General features: G+C 33.3%; 3 protein-coding genes across 6 annotated transcripts in view; 1 reads left to right on the top strand and 2 right to left on the bottom strand.

Moving 5' to 3' along the window:
• The window catches only part of HACL1 (2-hydroxyacyl-CoA lyase 1), a 31,021-nt gene extending 30,140 nt beyond the window's left edge, over positions 1-881 (bottom strand). Inside the window, exon 1 of the mRNA XM_081343848.1 lies at positions 620-881. Within this exon, the coding sequence (XP_081199974.1) occupies positions 620-679 (60 nt within the window). The 5' untranslated portion in view covers positions 680-881. The remainder of the gene's footprint in view (positions 1-619) is intronic.
• On the top strand, positions 574-8,911 carry BTD (biotinidase). The gene is made up of 4 exons (XM_081343849.1): positions 574-751; positions 6,550-6,760; positions 7,344-7,493; positions 7,672-8,911. Exons 1-4 carry the CDS (start codon positions 714-716, stop codon positions 8,851-8,853), a joined length of 1,581 nt encoding a protein of 526 aa, XP_081199975.1. The 5' UTR covers positions 574-713; the 3' UTR covers positions 8,854-8,911.
• A 2,745-nt stretch (positions 8,912-11,656) lies between these two features.
• Positions 11,657-17,577, bottom strand: part of ANKRD28 (ankyrin repeat domain 28) — a gene marked incomplete at its 5' end in the record, with an annotated part of 85,095 nt that continues 79,174 nt past the window's right edge. For all 4 annotated transcript variants that reach the window (XM_081345085.1, XM_081345083.1, XM_081345082.1 and 1 more), the window contains 4 exons: positions 11,657-13,925; positions 14,897-14,988; positions 15,611-15,693; positions 16,363-16,445. In XM_081345085.1, the coding sequence (XP_081201211.1) occupies positions 13,639-13,925; positions 14,897-14,988; positions 15,611-15,693; positions 16,363-16,445 (545 nt within the window). In that variant the 3' untranslated portion in view covers positions 11,657-13,638. The remainder of the gene's footprint in view (positions 13,926-14,896; positions 14,989-15,610; positions 15,694-16,362; positions 16,446-17,577) is intronic.

Here is a 17,577-nt window from a genome sequence, read left to right as displayed (position 1 = left end):
AAACATAAATTCCTTTGTTTACAAATCACTTCTGCAGAATTAAGTAAGAAAAAAAATCAGCAGCACCTAGACTGCAAATCAAATATGGTTCCCACTGTAACATTTATTAGTCACCAAATGGATATCCCACAAATATTCAGACTGAAAATAATAAAGATTAAGAGCTTTCTAGAATAGGTGCAGGTGAATACCATGTAGTTTTCTTGCAAATTCCTATAAACACGAAATGTACGACTCCTGCCTTGGCAGATATATCACAAAAGTTTCTGTGGGTGTTCTAAGGCGAATCTTGTTTGTTTTGTGTCATTTACTTAACACCACTCTGTCCTGATTCACACAATAAACATAATATGCTTTCTTTGTATTGATCTTGTATATTGTGTGAATGTACTCGCTTGTGATTTTTTTCAATAAACCGAGGTTAAACAAAACGCGTCAAAGGGAATCTCTTTTTAAATTTCACAAGCAAGAAATTTTGCCCTTGCAGGGGAGGAGTCTAACAGGAGCCCCGCGATCTTCTTTATTCCACAACTCGACACCCCCGCTGTACTTAGAAATGGTCTTTTCCATTCCCCCGTTCAGGCTGAAGCCAGACTCAGGAGTCACGCAGCACTCTTACTTGTGTCTTTAGGGACTCCGCGATGAGCTGAGCCCCACTAACAAGTTCATCTTCCTCCATCCCTTTCAGATTTTGCGAGGTAATCTTCCTGGGAATGGAGAAAAGGACGATAGCCCCGCCATTTATGCTGAGGTACGTTTCTCTTGACCAATGGGAAAAACCTAGTCTAGGACTTGAAAAGAGCCAGCCATTAAAAGAACGTGTGGGCGTGGCTTTACGGATTCTTGTGAAACGGAGCAGCCCAAGGAATGTCAGGCAGCTCGCTCAGTTTGATGGATGGTTACGTTACAAGAGGACGTGGCATCAGCTAAAACTTTCTGATTGGCCGGCTTGTGCCAACCCGCTTCCCTTGATGATTTGCCAATCTGTTGGGAAAGCGGGAAGTCCAATGTTCTTTAGGGATCTGTGGAAGTCAAAAACAGCAATTATATAATGCAATATGTGACAGTAAAGAAGGTGTACATCCCAATGAAAACGTGTTTTCTGACTTTCTTAAGCAATTAACTTGACTTATTTTTCTGACTGCACAATCCTGGATGATAAATTGACAACCCACTGCCTGCTAAAACGTGGTCCCAGTCAGTGTGGTGTATGAGAACAGCTTATATTTGTAAATTTTGTAAATTTGTAAATAAATTATCCTGAAATGCTAAGCTTGAAGAATATTTTAAGAAATGGGTAAATCTAAAATTAGGGGTTAAAATCTGGATAATAGGTATTGTATACTGTATATTGTATACTAGATACCTAAGAAATTCAGAATAACATATTCTCCCAACACATATTTTTAAGAGAAACAGATACTTGATTTATTATTTCATTTTTAAGGACAACCAGCTCCATAGCAACTTTGTACAGTTTACAGATTTTTTAAACACAAAATATATCAAGAAAAAAAGACAAATTTCGTAATCCAAGGCCTGAAGAACAAGAGGCTTTTAAAAGTTTGCAGAGTCAAAAGGGTGGGAGCAAGTATGGACTGGGGGGTTAAATCCATGCTGTGAATTTGATAGTTTATTGGAAATTAGGTATCTCTCACTTCTACTCCAGAGAGTTATAATCCCCAGTCAGAATGCTTGTGAGGTAGCTAGCAAAGCCAACAAACAAGTATAAAACAAATGGAAGGAAAATAAATGCCACAGAGAAGTTCTGGGGTCTTAAGTTACCAATACTTAGTTAATTTGAACAATAAATGTTGATTTCCATAACATTTTGTACCTTATTAATCTGAAGATGACAAAGCTAGATTATTAATACACAGGAAAGTTTTTCACAAAACTGAAAGCTGTTACCAATATAGTGCTGCAGGACCAATATAATGCTGCAGGTTTAAATCAGGTTTAAATCTGATTTAAATCAATATACTTAATTTTATTGAAGTTTTCCAGAATTTCCGTTCTTCTTTGATTAGAAACAGATCTATCTGCATATATTGTCATTCAGCTTTTTTTTTTAAAAAACTGCACGACAAAATTATGTTAAAAACGTCTTGGTGACATACAACAATACATTTTCCATATTTCTCCTTAGATGTTTTTTTCAATTTTACTTGTTTACATTACATTACTACTTTTACTTTCTTGCATATAGCCTTCTAGACCTGCTTACTATATATAATATGTGTTACTTTTCAGTTAGATTTGGCCTCTTGATTTTTCTATCTTTCATCTTACAGGGAACAATTACCATTTTAGCTACTGTTTAGCCTGTCTTTATCACTCATTATCATTATCAGGTTTTGTCTCCAACAACATAAAAGATTAGCTACCAATAATATTAATAATAGTAATAAAAGTAAGAGTTATCATTTTGTTGTTAGTTGTGATCGTTGGGTTATTTTTTATTTATTATATATCAAAATGTATGCCAGGGCACAAAGTCTGTAAACCTGTAGATATTGTTCTTTCCTATGGGTTATGTTCGCTGGACTTGTTTTGATATATCCTTGATGATATTCAAAAGGTTACAGATTCTCCATATTTACTATAAGGAAGCATATGTGGTGGATGTGTGCAGAAGCTAAAACCTATTGGAACATAATCAAATCATGGATAGAAAAGATGAAACGACGTATAGAATTAAGACCAGAAATATTCCTGTTGGGTATTTTACCAGAGAAATGTAGCAAAGAGAACTCATATTTGATTATTCATATAACCACTGCAGCTAGGATTGTGTTTGCAGAAAACTGGAAGGCACTGAAAGCTCCTCCAGAAGAAGAGGTGATCGGGAAAATAATGGAATGTGCAGAAATAAATAGATTAACAATGATAATTAAAGATAAGACAGAGTCAGAGTATTATGAAATTTGGGGAAAATTTTATGAGTGGGTGAAAAAGAATACGCTTAAAAGACAGCTAACACTAATTTAGATGGAAGAAAAATGAGGAGATAAGGATATTATCATACCTAATATAGACATTGAAAATCCAAGGAGAGGAGCTGCTGGGACATCACCCCTGAATTGTATTGGAAGAGGAATGGGAGGGAAGAAAGGAGAGGAGAGAGGGAAGAGAGTAGAGGAGGGGGAAGAAAGTAGGAAGGTTGGAGGGAAAGGGGAGAAGTGGGGAGAACGGGAGGGGAGTGGTGAGGGAAAGAGGAGAGGAGAGGAAGAAGGGAAGTAGGAAAGAAAGGAGAAAAGGAGAAAGAAAGTAGAGAAGAGGGAAGAGAGAGGAGGAGGGTGGATACAGTGAAAGGGGAAATGGACGTGTATGCATTTATGTATGGCGATATATTTGTTGACTTGCTTGTGGAAGAAATGGGAAAATAAAATTGTGTATATATATGTATGTGTGTGTGTGTGTGTGTGTATATATATATATATATATATATATATATATATATATATATATATATATATATATATATATATATATATATATATATATATATATATATATATATATATATATATATATATAAATATAAATGTTTTCTGAGGTTTTCGCGGGTGTTTGTATGTAGATCTTTGGTCATTCGGTTTTTTTCTAAGGCTGGCAGCTGAGAGTAGCCCATCCACTCAAAACACATCCCCACCCAATCAGAACACAGTCCCCATTCAACACACTCCCACCGAATCAGAACACAGCTAAGCCCCCACCCAATCAGAGCACACCTCCACCCCATCAGAACACAGCCAAGCCTCCACCCACAGAACACACCCCCTCTGGCAGTTTAAAAAAGAAGAAAAAACAGCCACTATCACACACTTCTCCCAGAAGAACGAAGCTGAAGTCACCAGCCTGAGGATGACAGATGAGATTTCGTCGAAACGTTGCCCTGATACCTCCAATTCTACGTGGGGAAAAAAACCCGAATGACCAAAGATCTACACACACACACACACACACACACACACACACACACACACACGGAATCAAAACTTTTAGTACATGAAATAAACTTTTAACATGTTAGTGTTAAAATTGGAATGTGAATTTGCATACAATTCCAGTTAAAACCATGCATTCTGTTCATATTCTTTCAGTGCATTTATTAAAAGCTTGGGATGCAGGGAGATATTTACATAATAGCAGATGTCATCCTAATGTATCACCAATAATTTGAGATCAATCCTTATGTTTGCACTCTGACACAAAATCCAATCAATGGAAGAATGCAATAAAGTTGGAAGAATAGCAAAGTAGAGGAACCACTAACTTACAAAGTCACTGGAGTTAGATTTCCATTTTCATCAAACAAGAATTTTAACTATTTTCTTCTTTTGAACTTTAACTAAGTGTTAAATCCACAATAATTAAAACTTCTTTTATAAATTTCATTAGAAACCAGAAACATCTGTATTAAGAAATTAATTTTTTTCAACTGTACAGTTTTTTTCCTACAGTGTAAACACCATTTTTCTTCCATTGTGTGGCCTAACAGATAAAGACAACATCTGTAGATTTTTGGCTAGAATCCTAGTAATTTTTTTATAGAATGTCACCTTTATTTTCTTCCAGAAGTCTTTGATGCTGGAGGTCTTCATGACAATCATTATATAATTATGAATAGTTCTTGGTAATAGTGTAGTGCTGTTCTTTCTGTTCAGTCACTATGTGCTGCTAAAAGATGATTTCTTAAGTAACAGCTTCACTGACACAGGGCTAACAAGTTTCATGAAATAGCATATACTCCTACTTCTTTATATATATTTTTCTTTCTTTTCTATTTTTTAACTTTTCCTCCCTTTATTGCATCTTTTTCTTTGATTTCTTGTTTTTTCTCCCTTATTTTCTATTAGTATAGTTTTTTCATTTAAGTGTTAATAAAAACATTACTTTTATGTTTATTTTATTTAAAATTTAATAAAAAGTATACATAAAAATAGTATATATTTCTTACATGCCTTCCACAGCATTGCAACAAGTAAATAAAAATATGTTCTTTCCCTGGGCAGAATAACATCATATATCGCTCTTCTGTATAGTCATATATTACATTGCATACAGTAACTGCATCTGCATTTTAATAGGCTTTGCACAAAGGAACATTTCTTCTTGTATTTAAGCTGTACAAACTCTTCTGTGTGTTCCCTAAAACAGCAGCTGAATTGTTCTCATAGAGCAAGTAAATCAATTACCAGAAGAGAACATTCTTAGAGGAGCACATCTGTTTCCAGAGCAGTGTAGCCAGAATTTGCCTAAAAATACCTTATGGTAATAATCACATTTGTTACAGTAGCATTTCCCAATCTAATGCCTTCCTGAGGTGTTGGGTGTACAACTGTCAAGTTTCTCGGCTCACATTGTCTTGAAATTCTGGGTGTTGTAATCCCAACCCTTCTGGAGAACATTAGGTTGAAAATGTGATTTGAATATTAGGTGACATATATATTTGCCCAAAATAACTGTTCTGCTCTATTGTTCCCTTGTTATATTATTGTATAACTTATGTATTAAGACAACTGATTTAAATATTGATCTGTCCATTATGAAATGGGCAAATAATTTCCATGCTGTACTTCTTTTAAATTTCATTTGATATCATTTTTGTATGTTGTCGGTTGCAACTTTAAATTATCTTTGTGTTTGGAATTCTAATGGAGAATGATTTCTGAAGCTTAATTTTTAAAAAACTAAAAGTTAATAACTAGCTACTCTTCTCCAATCTAGTGAACTTAATGTAATCAACATGAAATCCCCAGATTTATGAAGTGGAAAAAGACTGGGGAAACTAGGGCACTGATGGCAGATCTGTGACACTTAGGTCACAAATGACATGCCACGCCATTTTTTGTGACATACCTAAAGACCGATGAGAATGTGGTGTACTTTTGTGCAGCCTTCAAAACCTCTGGAAGCCAAGCAAGTGGGCCCTGCTCTCATGCAGATTCTGCAACATCCAAAAACCTCAGGAGGTTCTTGTACAATTTTCAGAGGCTCCAGAGACTGTGCAAGAGCAGGCCGTCTCATGTGACGAGGGTAAAGAGAATGTGGAGGCCACACAAGAGCATATCACATTCTTGTGTGGCCTCTGAAGCTTCCAAAAAGTGCTGGATGCTCTTATGTGAATTTTTGGAGCCTCCAAAGGTCACACAAAAATAAGGTAAAACATGCCCCCCCCAAACCCTCTGGACTCTAGAGCACCCAAAAAGCACACAAGAAAGGGGCATGCTGTCCTGTTGTTTTTGGAGGCTGCAACGCCACGCAATTGCATTCTCTGAAATTTCCAGGCATCATGTGATCTGGAGCTCCCTTGGATAGGCATTTTTCTTCTGAGACAAATAAAAAAAATTACATTTATTTTATTTACACACCACCCATCTCTGTTATAAATTGTTTTTCTTCTGACCTGGGAGTAGAGGGATTTAGATGGCAGCAGTCAAGTTAGGTAATTTCTGGATTTTTGACATTGCAAGCTGAAAAGGTTCAACATTACTGATCTAAGATGTCATTAGTAATGGTCATATTCATCTGCTTTCATTTTAGGCTCATGGCAAGTGTCATCTTTTTTGTTCTTGGTCATCAAGTTCTTTCCATAGATATTCAAAGAGGAAAACATTATGTTGCTGCTGTATATGAACATCATGCCATCTTGAATCCCAATCCAGCGGCCATCATTGATCGACACACTGCATTACAATTAATGAAGAGGAATCTAGACATTTATGAAGAGCAAGTAATTAATGCAGCAAAACAGGTCTTTGCCATTTTTAATGTAAAATTTGACTACCATTGGAAGTCAGTTGGAAATAGCTTATCGCAATTTTCTAAATTGACACAGACCTAAATAACAGTGAATGGATTAGCTTCAGTTGTGTAATCATAATACAGTAGTATTATGTAGTAGTATTATAGTCATTAAGAAAATATAGACTTCAGATATTTGAACTGTAAGAGACTATCATCTTGATTTATTTCTATTGAGTTCCCAGAATCTTAGATCACCTTTATTAATTAATTAAAAATGTGATAGTTAAACAAGATGCATTATACTTTTCTATAAGAGTTTGTTATACATATCCTATAAAATGCTTAGGAAGGAATGGTTGCATTCCATGTGTGCAAAAGATAGATTTGTTCATTTCCAAAATTAGTGTGTTTCAGTCATAATGTCCATTTAATTTCCATTGAAACACAAATACAATCTATTAATTTGTCTATATTCCTTTAATTATGAAATTATTTTTAATGAAAGCAATTATATGCATTAAAGCATTGCTATTTAATATCATTTTGTTTCAGTTAGCCTTTGGCTGATAAATATTTTTTGTTACTATTAGGGGGCCCAAATAATTATCTTTCCTGAAGATGGAATTCAGGGTTTCAACTTCACAAGAGCATCCCTTTATCCTTACTTGGATTTCATTCCAAACCTGGACTCTCTGATATGGAATCCATGCAAAGAATTTTACTTATTCAATGACACTGAGGTAATTTCTTTAATTATTTTAATTTATTTCCTCTACATTCGTAATGCACTCTTCCAAATAAAAATTATTTAAAGGCTAAAATTGTACCTAATTCAATAGCCAGTTAACACAATACTGTAGCTCAGTCCTTTTTTTTATAAGATAGCATTCTAATTTAAAAAATATTTTGCTTTTATAGGTTCTGCATCGACTCAGCTGTATGGCGCTGAAAAATCAAATGTTTTTAGTTGTAAATTTAGGAACTAAAGAGCCCTGCATGCAAAGTGATCCCCACTGTCCACCAGATGGAAGATATCAGTTTAATACTAATGTAGTATTTAATGACAATGGCATACTCATAGCCAGATACAGAAAACAAAACCTATATTTTGAGTATGCCTTTAATACTCCACCAGAGATTGATTATACGATTTTTGATACACCTTTTGCAGGCAGATTTGGAATCTTTACTTGCTTTGATATTCTATTTTATGAGCCAGCTGTAACCCTTATAAAGCAATACAACATAACTCAGGTTGCATATCCCACTGCATGGATGAATCAACTTCCACTTTTGTCTGCTATTGAATTTCAACAAGCTTTTGCAACTGCTTTTAAAATAAATCTTTTGGCAGCAAATATCCATCATCCTGACTTTGGTATGACAGGTAGTGGTATATATACACCATCAAAATCTTTCACTTATTATGATATGGAAAGCATTAATGGGAAACTTTTAGTTGTACAAATCCCAGTTACTACATCAGATCATGAAACTAATATGGAAAACAATGCAATGTCCCACAACGGTCAAAAGAGTTCTTTGAATTTTTATACAGAGAAACAGATTTGCCATAAGGACCAAGAAACTGACTGTGAAATAGAAGAAAAGCTATCCCAAGAATTTTTACCAGTATTTTATGAAATAATGATGTATGATAATTTTACCTTAATACCCATACTAAATGTAGAAGGAAATATAGAAGTTTGTTCTAATATGCTTTGTTGTAATTTAATCTATAAGCGGTTAGAAAAAACAAATGAACTTTATGTTTTAGGAGTTTTTGATGATTTGCATACAGTACATGGAACATACTATGTTCAAGCCTGTGTATTAGTGAAATGTGGTGGACTTAACTATTCTACCTGTGGGCAAGAAATCACAGAGGCTTCTGGATTAATAGATTTTCAGCTCCGAGGAAATTTCAGTACTACTTTTATCTTTCCTCTCTTGCTAAGATCTGGGGTCACTCTAGACTTTCCTGACTATTTGGGCTGGGAAAAAAATTCCTATGTCATGTACAAAACAGGAGGATCTTCTGGTTTAATAACAGCTGGCCTTTATGGACGTTGGTATGAGAGGGACAAAAATAATATTTGATATAAGGTCTCAAAATTATATGCAAGAACCAAATAAATATTCTGTGATGTAATTATTCAAAGCTTTTGGACCTTTATTACAGATACACAGTACACGGAACATACTATGATTAAAGTTGAATTATTTCAAAATGCCTAGAGTATTTCACAGGTATGGCTTCAATGCAGCAGAATGTGCCATCTCTAATATCTTACATTTGGAAGCAAGTATATCTTTGGTACAAATCCAGACATAACTCCAAACTGCCCTTTTCTGAAGCCTTCAAGTTTAGGAATGGGACCATTCTTGGACTGGTCTGACAACCATTGCCTGCACTGTACTTATTTTTGTAGTTGTAGACACATCACAGAATCTGAATATATTTGTAAGACCTTTATTGCTACTGTAACAAGTATCAATCTGCAGTGTAATTCTTAATTATGGTTTTTACTATTACTAATATTGTTCCTTGACTGTTGGATCCTAATTAGTAAACAGTATTTTTCTGACTTCAAGGGTCATTTCAATTTGCGAATACTTAAAATGCAACATTTAGCAATTGATTTCATCTCTGTGTTGAGTTCTGCTGTACTCATGTTTCTTACCTGCCATACTCCGTTTGTCTTTGCAGTTTTTATTTTTTTCTGATTGGCAGCATTAGCAATTAGATATCCCAAAAGCTTTATTCAGACATGTCATAAACACCAAGTCTAGATGTCCAAAAGTACCTCAGCTTTTCCTTGATAGCTTGTTGAATGCCATCCCACCCAAGGAGCCTGCCATTTAGCACTATAGTACCATCAATTATTTCAGAATGTCGTGCATTCTTGATAAAATATAAGAATGGCTTATCACTGCAATCTCCTGTACTATATGTAATGATACTCTTACCATTGTAACTAAAGTTATCATCCATCCCCAGCATCTTCCTGTATTGCTATTGCCAAACATATGTATTGCTAGCTTTAGCTGGGCAGCTGGGATAATCTTCATGCCAACTCTCAGGATTCTTCACTTATCCCTCACTGGAATACCTTTCCATCATGATAAAGCAGCACAATAGAATTTTGGGGAGAAACTTAAGGTAGTACTTGACCTGTAATTAAGCAAATAGGTTAATTGGACTAAAGAAAATTATCTTCACATTTAAAAATATTTTTGTGTAGTTATACAGCTTAAAACACTGCACTCAATTTTGGAAATCCTCTTGAATAAAATGATATCCATCTTTAACATTCAGACATCAGGATTAAATAAAACATTGCAAATACAACTATTAGACAAAAATAAGACAAAGTTTAGAGCAAAATGAAGAAAATCAGTAATTCGCTGGTATTTTAAAAAATTATTTTTGTTTTGAAAAAAAAAATCCCTTCAGATTTCCATTTTGAGATCCAGACATTTAAGGTCCTACCAAGAATATCAGGGACTTATACATTCTTCTTCTTCTGAGCAGCAAGGTGGTCTACAGTTGGAGATGCTTGCCTCCCATTCAGAAGGTTGAGAGTTCAATCCTAGGCCGCAATAAAAGTTTCTCTATTAGGGCACAAAGATTAAATAGCAATTACACCTAGGCATCAGGAAGGGCATCTGGCTCAGCTCCACCCCAAATAAAGGGATTTCATGGTTAAAAAAAATACATTATTCTTTTATTAAATTTTGAATAGAGTCATTCACTTTTTTAGAATACAAATAAAACTGTACTCAAAACTATTGCAATATTTAGTGATAACCTCTTTTATTTTTTTTGAGAACTCATGAGGTTTGTGGAGGGAAGGATATAAAATGTAAACATAAAATCACCATTTCCAAGGTATACATATTAAGCACAACTGAACTTTCTTAGGACTAAAGGAAACTTCACTTTTTTTTAAACAGGACTGACTGAACCTTTGCAGGAGACATCTATTGCACTGTAGCAAATGTCGAGTGTAACTTCTGCTTTTATTTTATATCCAATTCATTATAGAAAAGCACTTAAGGATTCTTTACTATAGAAGCATATTCATTTCAAAAGCTGTGTCACCTTTTGTTCAACCGCTTTTGTTCTGACATATTCTGACTGTAGGTAGGAAACTGACTTGAGTAGATCTCCCTAGAACAAACTAAAATCAGTGCATTATTGGCATCTTGGGATATAAACTGGACTATAAGATGCTGATGTATTGGTCAAGGAGGAACAGTGTATTTGTATTTCAAATGAGAGGGGAGATTTGCCTAGGACCTCAGATCTAAGACTTCTTCATCTGCAATATGAAGCATATCAAATATGAGTTTTATGTTGTTTCATATACTGTCTTTTACAGCAAAATTAGTATTAAATTTTGGAATATATTACAGTATTTTTTATTCTTTGCAAATATTGTACTCATTACTGTTTTACTGGTTCCAGGATAACTTTTGTCTGAACTGTGTATCAGATATAATCTTCTAAATTATCGAAGAGTTAACTTTTGTCTACCCTCCTTGTATTTCCCGCTTATATTCCAAAAGACACTATGTCCTAACCATATTGGACCAGAAAAATCAGATCTAAATGAAGAAATAAGGAATACATTATTTATCAATTTTAGTTGATTTTAGCTGCTCTGGGTTGATTTATAAGGATCTGAATAGAATTGCATCTTTTTAAAACATATATTCTATTTTGTTGTTAATTGCTGATGTATCGATCAATGAAAGCTATTGGAGGATATTATTTAAATAGGGTAAATATGACTTTACTGTTTTATTGTGTTTTTCTTTTGCCTGCCTAAAGATTTTGAGAAAAATACAAGACAATGATTTGATTTTTGACTAAAACAAGTAACCAAATGCCTCATAGTTCATCATTATTCAAGTGTTCCAGAAGTTGATAGCTTCAGGTTTAATTGTGAAGTAAAAAGGAAGTCTTATGAAGAGCATATTCATACTCAGCTAATTACTAGACTTTTACATCTTTTCCATTTTAGACATTATGTATATAAAGTGATACAGAAAAGGAAACCTCGACTTTCAATATTTTCAACTGCCCAATATCTATTATTCTTTTAGAAATTAAATCCAGTTAAAATAAAAAGATGAGGTCTCCAAAACATATAAATATCTGAATTACTGCTAATTCAAATACTAGTTAAGCTAATTATTGCTTTAGAATCAAGAAAATTAAAAAGCATTGCACAATAAGATTTATAAATCTGAGGTTTCAATACAATAAATTTGAATTAATTCTCAATACTCCATAATGATACATAAATTGTTCATTAAATACAACTCTCACATTTGGATTTTATTATACTCTGTAAAATATACACAGGAATCTTGATGTACTGAAAGGAGTGCAGGTAAGTACAGTATTCAAGCAAATGCTATTTCTATGTACATGCTCATTAATTCTTCAAAAACCCACAAAATTATCAAATAGATCAAAATACTGTCCTGTGTTTTCACACTATGTTCAGAAAACAAGCTGATAGTTTACAATGGTATTAAGGTTTCCAGTTTCACAATACAAAAAAAGATAAAAGATAGGGATCCATTTGCTATAACCTTATCAAGCAAGATAGTCTCACATGTACATAACCAAAGCAAGTAATAATTAGTTTTGTTTTTCAATTAAAGCAGAACCAAATAAATACTTCTATTTTAACAAAACAACTCGAGGGGAAAATGCCATTCTTCCATTTGTAGTTTTTTTCAGGAGCATATTATAAATTAGACAAACACAGGTAAAGTTTTTAACTGTAACAGAAAGATCTGCATCATTTGAAAAATTATAAATGAAGCACTTCTGTATGTTTCCAAAATCCGACACTGTACCTTTTTGGTAACAGAGTAACAATATTTTATCATATTAACTTCAGTCATATTCTTAGCCTTAAAAACATTTTAATTATATGTACACAAATAGAGGCACCAATATCATTCACTAAATTTAGTAAAACATTGGGTGAATTGTAAGAAATAGTATTCTTATAAGGCGTCTAACAAAGTATCAGGATATTGCAGTTTTATTTTTGATGCAGTTTGACTTACTCAAAGAATTCCTGTCAGTGTGTTTGTTTGTGTGTGTATCTTTGCATCCCTCTCTCTTTTTTTATTTGTGTGATAAATAAAAGCTAGGCAGTGATTTACTACATTGCTGTTATTGTACTAATTTTACCTTGACAATTCCTGATTCAGCTAGTAACAATTTTAATACCTTAAGAGCCTAACAAATTAAAAGCTGTATTTTTATGGTACATTTAATGGTGTTGGAAGGATATCAGATGATTAACGACAAATCAACAGTTAAAACCAATCTGAGATTAATTACTAGTTGTAATTTAAGGGATGGTTAAGACTATTACTTATTTAAGCTGTTCAAGTGTTCTCAAAAAGGGTTTTTTAAATTTAAAAAAAGTCTTAAGTTATTTGGTCCTTTGGCAATTTGCAGCATAAACAATGCCTCCTGTCCCAAACTCAATTATTGCCTTCAAAATGATCTTAGTTTTTTGTAGTTAAGATTTGAATGTATTGTCCATTTTGTTGTATAATTGCATATTTGTTTATACAAAGATGCACAGCCTTATTGGGATTATTCACTGAAACCAATACATTGCAATTAAATAACATTCTAGGTAACTATTTTCACCACAGATTCCAACCATTTCATTTGCATAACCTGCTTTTAAAAATCTCTTGAGTCATATTCTTTGTTGTGTCCCCATACTTTCGTTATATTTTCCTTGGGCTATCCTTTTTTTGTATTAAGCAAGACTGCTTTCTCCAATAACAAACTGGAAATTCAGCAAGTAAGTTCACTTTTCAGACCTCTAATGAAGCTTTTTAATATGTTTCAGAATCTGAGTCATTAAGTTCATCTTCTTCTGTATATGGATAGCCATCTTCCCTCCCAATGTTGTTGAAACTACAATAAGAACTATGTTCACTTCGGGTAATTGGTGAAGAATCAAAGGTGACTGTTTTTGAACTAGTGGTATAATGATTAATGGAATTAAATGTAAGAGAAGGTATTTGGCTGCTTGATGAAACAGGCATCATTGTAGCCAGAATGAGAGCCAAGCAGTCAGCCACATCTTTATTGGGAGCACAGGCCAATGCTGGTGTATAACCTAGAGACAAGAGAAATGTAGTAATTTTATTTTCTTTCAGTCCTGTCAGTGTATGTAAAAGCAAAATGCATTTTTATGCTTAAAAAACAAATGTATGATTATTCTGACTGCATTATAATTTTGCATTTTTAAAGTAAATAATTATGGGGGCAGACCTCGGAAAAACATTAGCACCATATTCCTGAAATCATTAAAAATCATTAAAAATAGAAATGAATCAGAACTTCTAATGTGAAAGATGCACAATCTATTACAACTAAACCAAGATATTAGAAACAACTTTGACAAGTTGGTGATTAAAATACCCTAAATAATGGGTAACATGTAATAGCCAAAAGATTATTTAACATCCTGAACACCTTTTCAATGCCACTAAACTCATTTCTACTGAAAACTGGAAATGCAATTTCATGACATTTTGGGAAATGCTAAAAATATTATATTTCAAGCCATAAAACAGCCCCTTGGACATCAAATATTCTTTCTTTACAGAATATCACACTGTTTTTCTCTCAAGCAAATATATATAGAAAGACAAAATATCTGTGAACAACAACAAAAGGTGCAGTTGGGATGGGATGCTGATAAGCAACCTTCTCAAATGCCAATTCCTTCATCCTTAGCTTTAAGAAACACATATTTGGTAAGATTTATTTATAAATCCATTCATAGATTGCTGCTAAAGCAATAGAGAAAAAGTCTATAATTTGGCATGGACTTATTCAGTATCTTTTTAAAGAAATGTCATTTGTATAACTATTTAAAAATATGGGAGAAAATATTTGCAATAAATTTACTACATTCACATTATAGCAACCATCAAAGGAACCATTACATTCATGGATGAATCCCAATTGTAATGACAAATTCAAGCCATCCTATTTAAAAATAGTGAGCCTCAAAGTAGACTTCTAAGCAGCATTTGGCTTGCCATGATTAGACTGGAGTTCATCCTGTTTTCATCCACTTACCATTTTCATCCACTGCAAGTACACTTGCTCCTTTCCCCAGAAGTTCTTGAACTACAACTGTTAATCCATTTCGTGCAGCAACATGTAAAGGCCTGTGGAGAAAACCCACAACATATGAAAATACTGCAACAAAAAATCAACAAAGTACACAAGAATCAATCTACAGAAATCTTTTATAGCTAGCATTTCTTTTTTGTATCCTTAGCACTAGAAATTTGGATGCAAATTGTAACAAAAAGCATTTCTAGAGCAAGAACAATTCTCAATTCATTTGAATAAATTATCTAAAAATGACTGCATGTTTTAAGCATAAATATATTTGTAACCAATAAATAAATAAGCATAAATATAAAGCAGATATATAAATTGCTTGTTATATATCTACAGAGTTAATAGTGAGAATTTATAAATAGTGAATCTATATTGCATGAAATTAGGCATTTTGGATTTAAATCTACTTGTATCTAAATGTTTATGATTAACACTATCTGTTATATTATTTGCACTACAGACTGCTTAGATTTAATGACACTGAAAAAAGCTTTTAAATCCATAGATTATTATAGTCTGTTTATAAACAATAGCTAATGTTAACTTCTTTATTGTTTAGATGACAAAATAAAAGGGAAAGAGTTTTCTCTCAGCCATGAGACCAAGGTTAATCTTTCACTACAAAAATATGGCATAATATTGTACCAAATAGTATTTGCTTACGTCTGCAATGCTGTATTGGTGGCATTGATCAGATTTCTATCTGTAATCTTCTCTAATATTAACAAGGCACTATTTTCATGACCCTAAAAGGAGAGAGAAAGAAAGACTGGTATATTATTTCTCTTTTTTTAAAAAAGCAATATCTATTTTTTCGAGGCTTAGAAAACATCAGCTTCTACTCTTGAAACAATCAATAACAAATGTATTTAGACACAAGGAACACATAGCTGGAATTTTATTGACAAATAAGAAATAAAATGGTCTACTAGATAGTTTATTAAATAGAGTGCATGGCTGGCTCAAGATTTTTGAATATTCTACATAATACTTCACTTGTCTTTACACTAGTGGCTATATTTCCTGTTTCTAAAAAAAAAACCTCTCTCGCTTCTTTTCATTGAGGTATCATCCTGCTTTTCCTTTTGCCAAATCCAGTGCCTAGATATGTTTTATGGAAATGGAACTGTTATATAAATAAAATAGTTCAGGAATAAAATAAATTAAACCCTTAGATCCTTGTTAAAAATGTGTTTCTCGCTCGTTATCTTGTTATGACCAAGAAATAATAATCAGAAAGAATCCCTTCTATTCTCACCACATATAATTGTAGAGAAGAAATATTTACTTCCTACTGCAGTTGAAATGGTGTACTGCCACTGCTGGTCTGGAGCAGCTTAATTTATGAAGAAAAAATTACAAGAACAGCAGCAGCAATACATCACAGAAGCTTCAAATCAGAAAATCGTATATACCTTACTGCAGGCCAGATGTAGTGCAGTGTTTTTACACTTATCTTGCAAAGTCAGATCAGCTTTAGCACTGCTAACCAATACCTCTGGGGAAAAAATAGAATACTCTATTAACTAAAAAGCTAAATTTGTCAACACTTGCATGGTATACATTTATACTCTAAAATTCATTTCTTATCAACAGAGATTATTCATGGCTCTGATATGTAAATAATTTGAAAGACTTCTGAATTATTTTTTATTCTGTAATGCTGATTGCTCATTATTCAAACAATGGATACAGAAAGTCTATTCAGCTCTGTTAAAATGCCAGCTTTTGAAATGTAAAAAATGTAAAAAAATTCAGACCAAGATAAATCATTTTAGAATTCTTTTCACCTTTAATATACAATTCAATTGAAAAACAAACTAAAATTGCTTAATGAGGAAAAAATTAAAAAATAAGAATAAGGTGGCTTATAGGTGTTCATATCCTTTATAATCCTTTGGGATTAACCAATTACACTCAAACTGATGTTAAATTGTAGTCAATACACACTTCCATTCCCTTAAGATTCTGATCAAGCCCATATATCAAATTCAGCTGTTCTAGTGGGATTTTTCTGACAGCCATGGTCTGCAAAGAGCTTGCAAAACATCAGAAGGGTCTTATTATTGGAAGGTATTAATCAAGAAAAGTGTACAAAAAATTCTAGTGTACTGGATACCATGGAACACAGTGAAGACTATCATCCACAAGTGGAGAATATATAGCACAACAGTGACCTTACCAAGAACTTGATGTCCCTCCAAAAATGATGAAAAAAAACAAGAAGAAAAGTACTCTGAGAGGCTGCCAAGAGGCCTATAGCAACATTAAAGGAGCTGCAGGAATTTCTAGTAAGCACTGGTTGCTTACTACATGTGACAACAATCTCCCATATTATTCTGAGCTGTGGGGTAAGGTGGCAAGACAGAAGCCTTTTCTTACAAAGAAAAACATCTAAGCCCGGCTAAATTTTGCAAAAACATATATCAAGTCTGACAAAAATCATGTGGGAAAACATATTATGGTCCGATGAGAATTTCTTTGGCCATAATTCCAAAAAGTAGGTTTGATGCAAAAACAACACTGTGCATCACCAAAAGTATACCATACCTATAGTGAAGCATGCTGTATCAACAAAAAAAATTTGCTTCACCAGAAGAAGACCAAAGTTTTGAAATGGTCCAGCCAGA

This window comes from Vipera berus (assembly GCF_964194415.1).
Source record: "Vipera berus genome assembly, chromosome: Z".
Classification (NCBI taxonomy): Eukaryota; Metazoa; Chordata; class Lepidosauria; order Squamata; family Viperidae; genus Vipera; species Vipera berus.
This window is presented reverse-complemented; position numbering and strand designations above follow the sequence as displayed.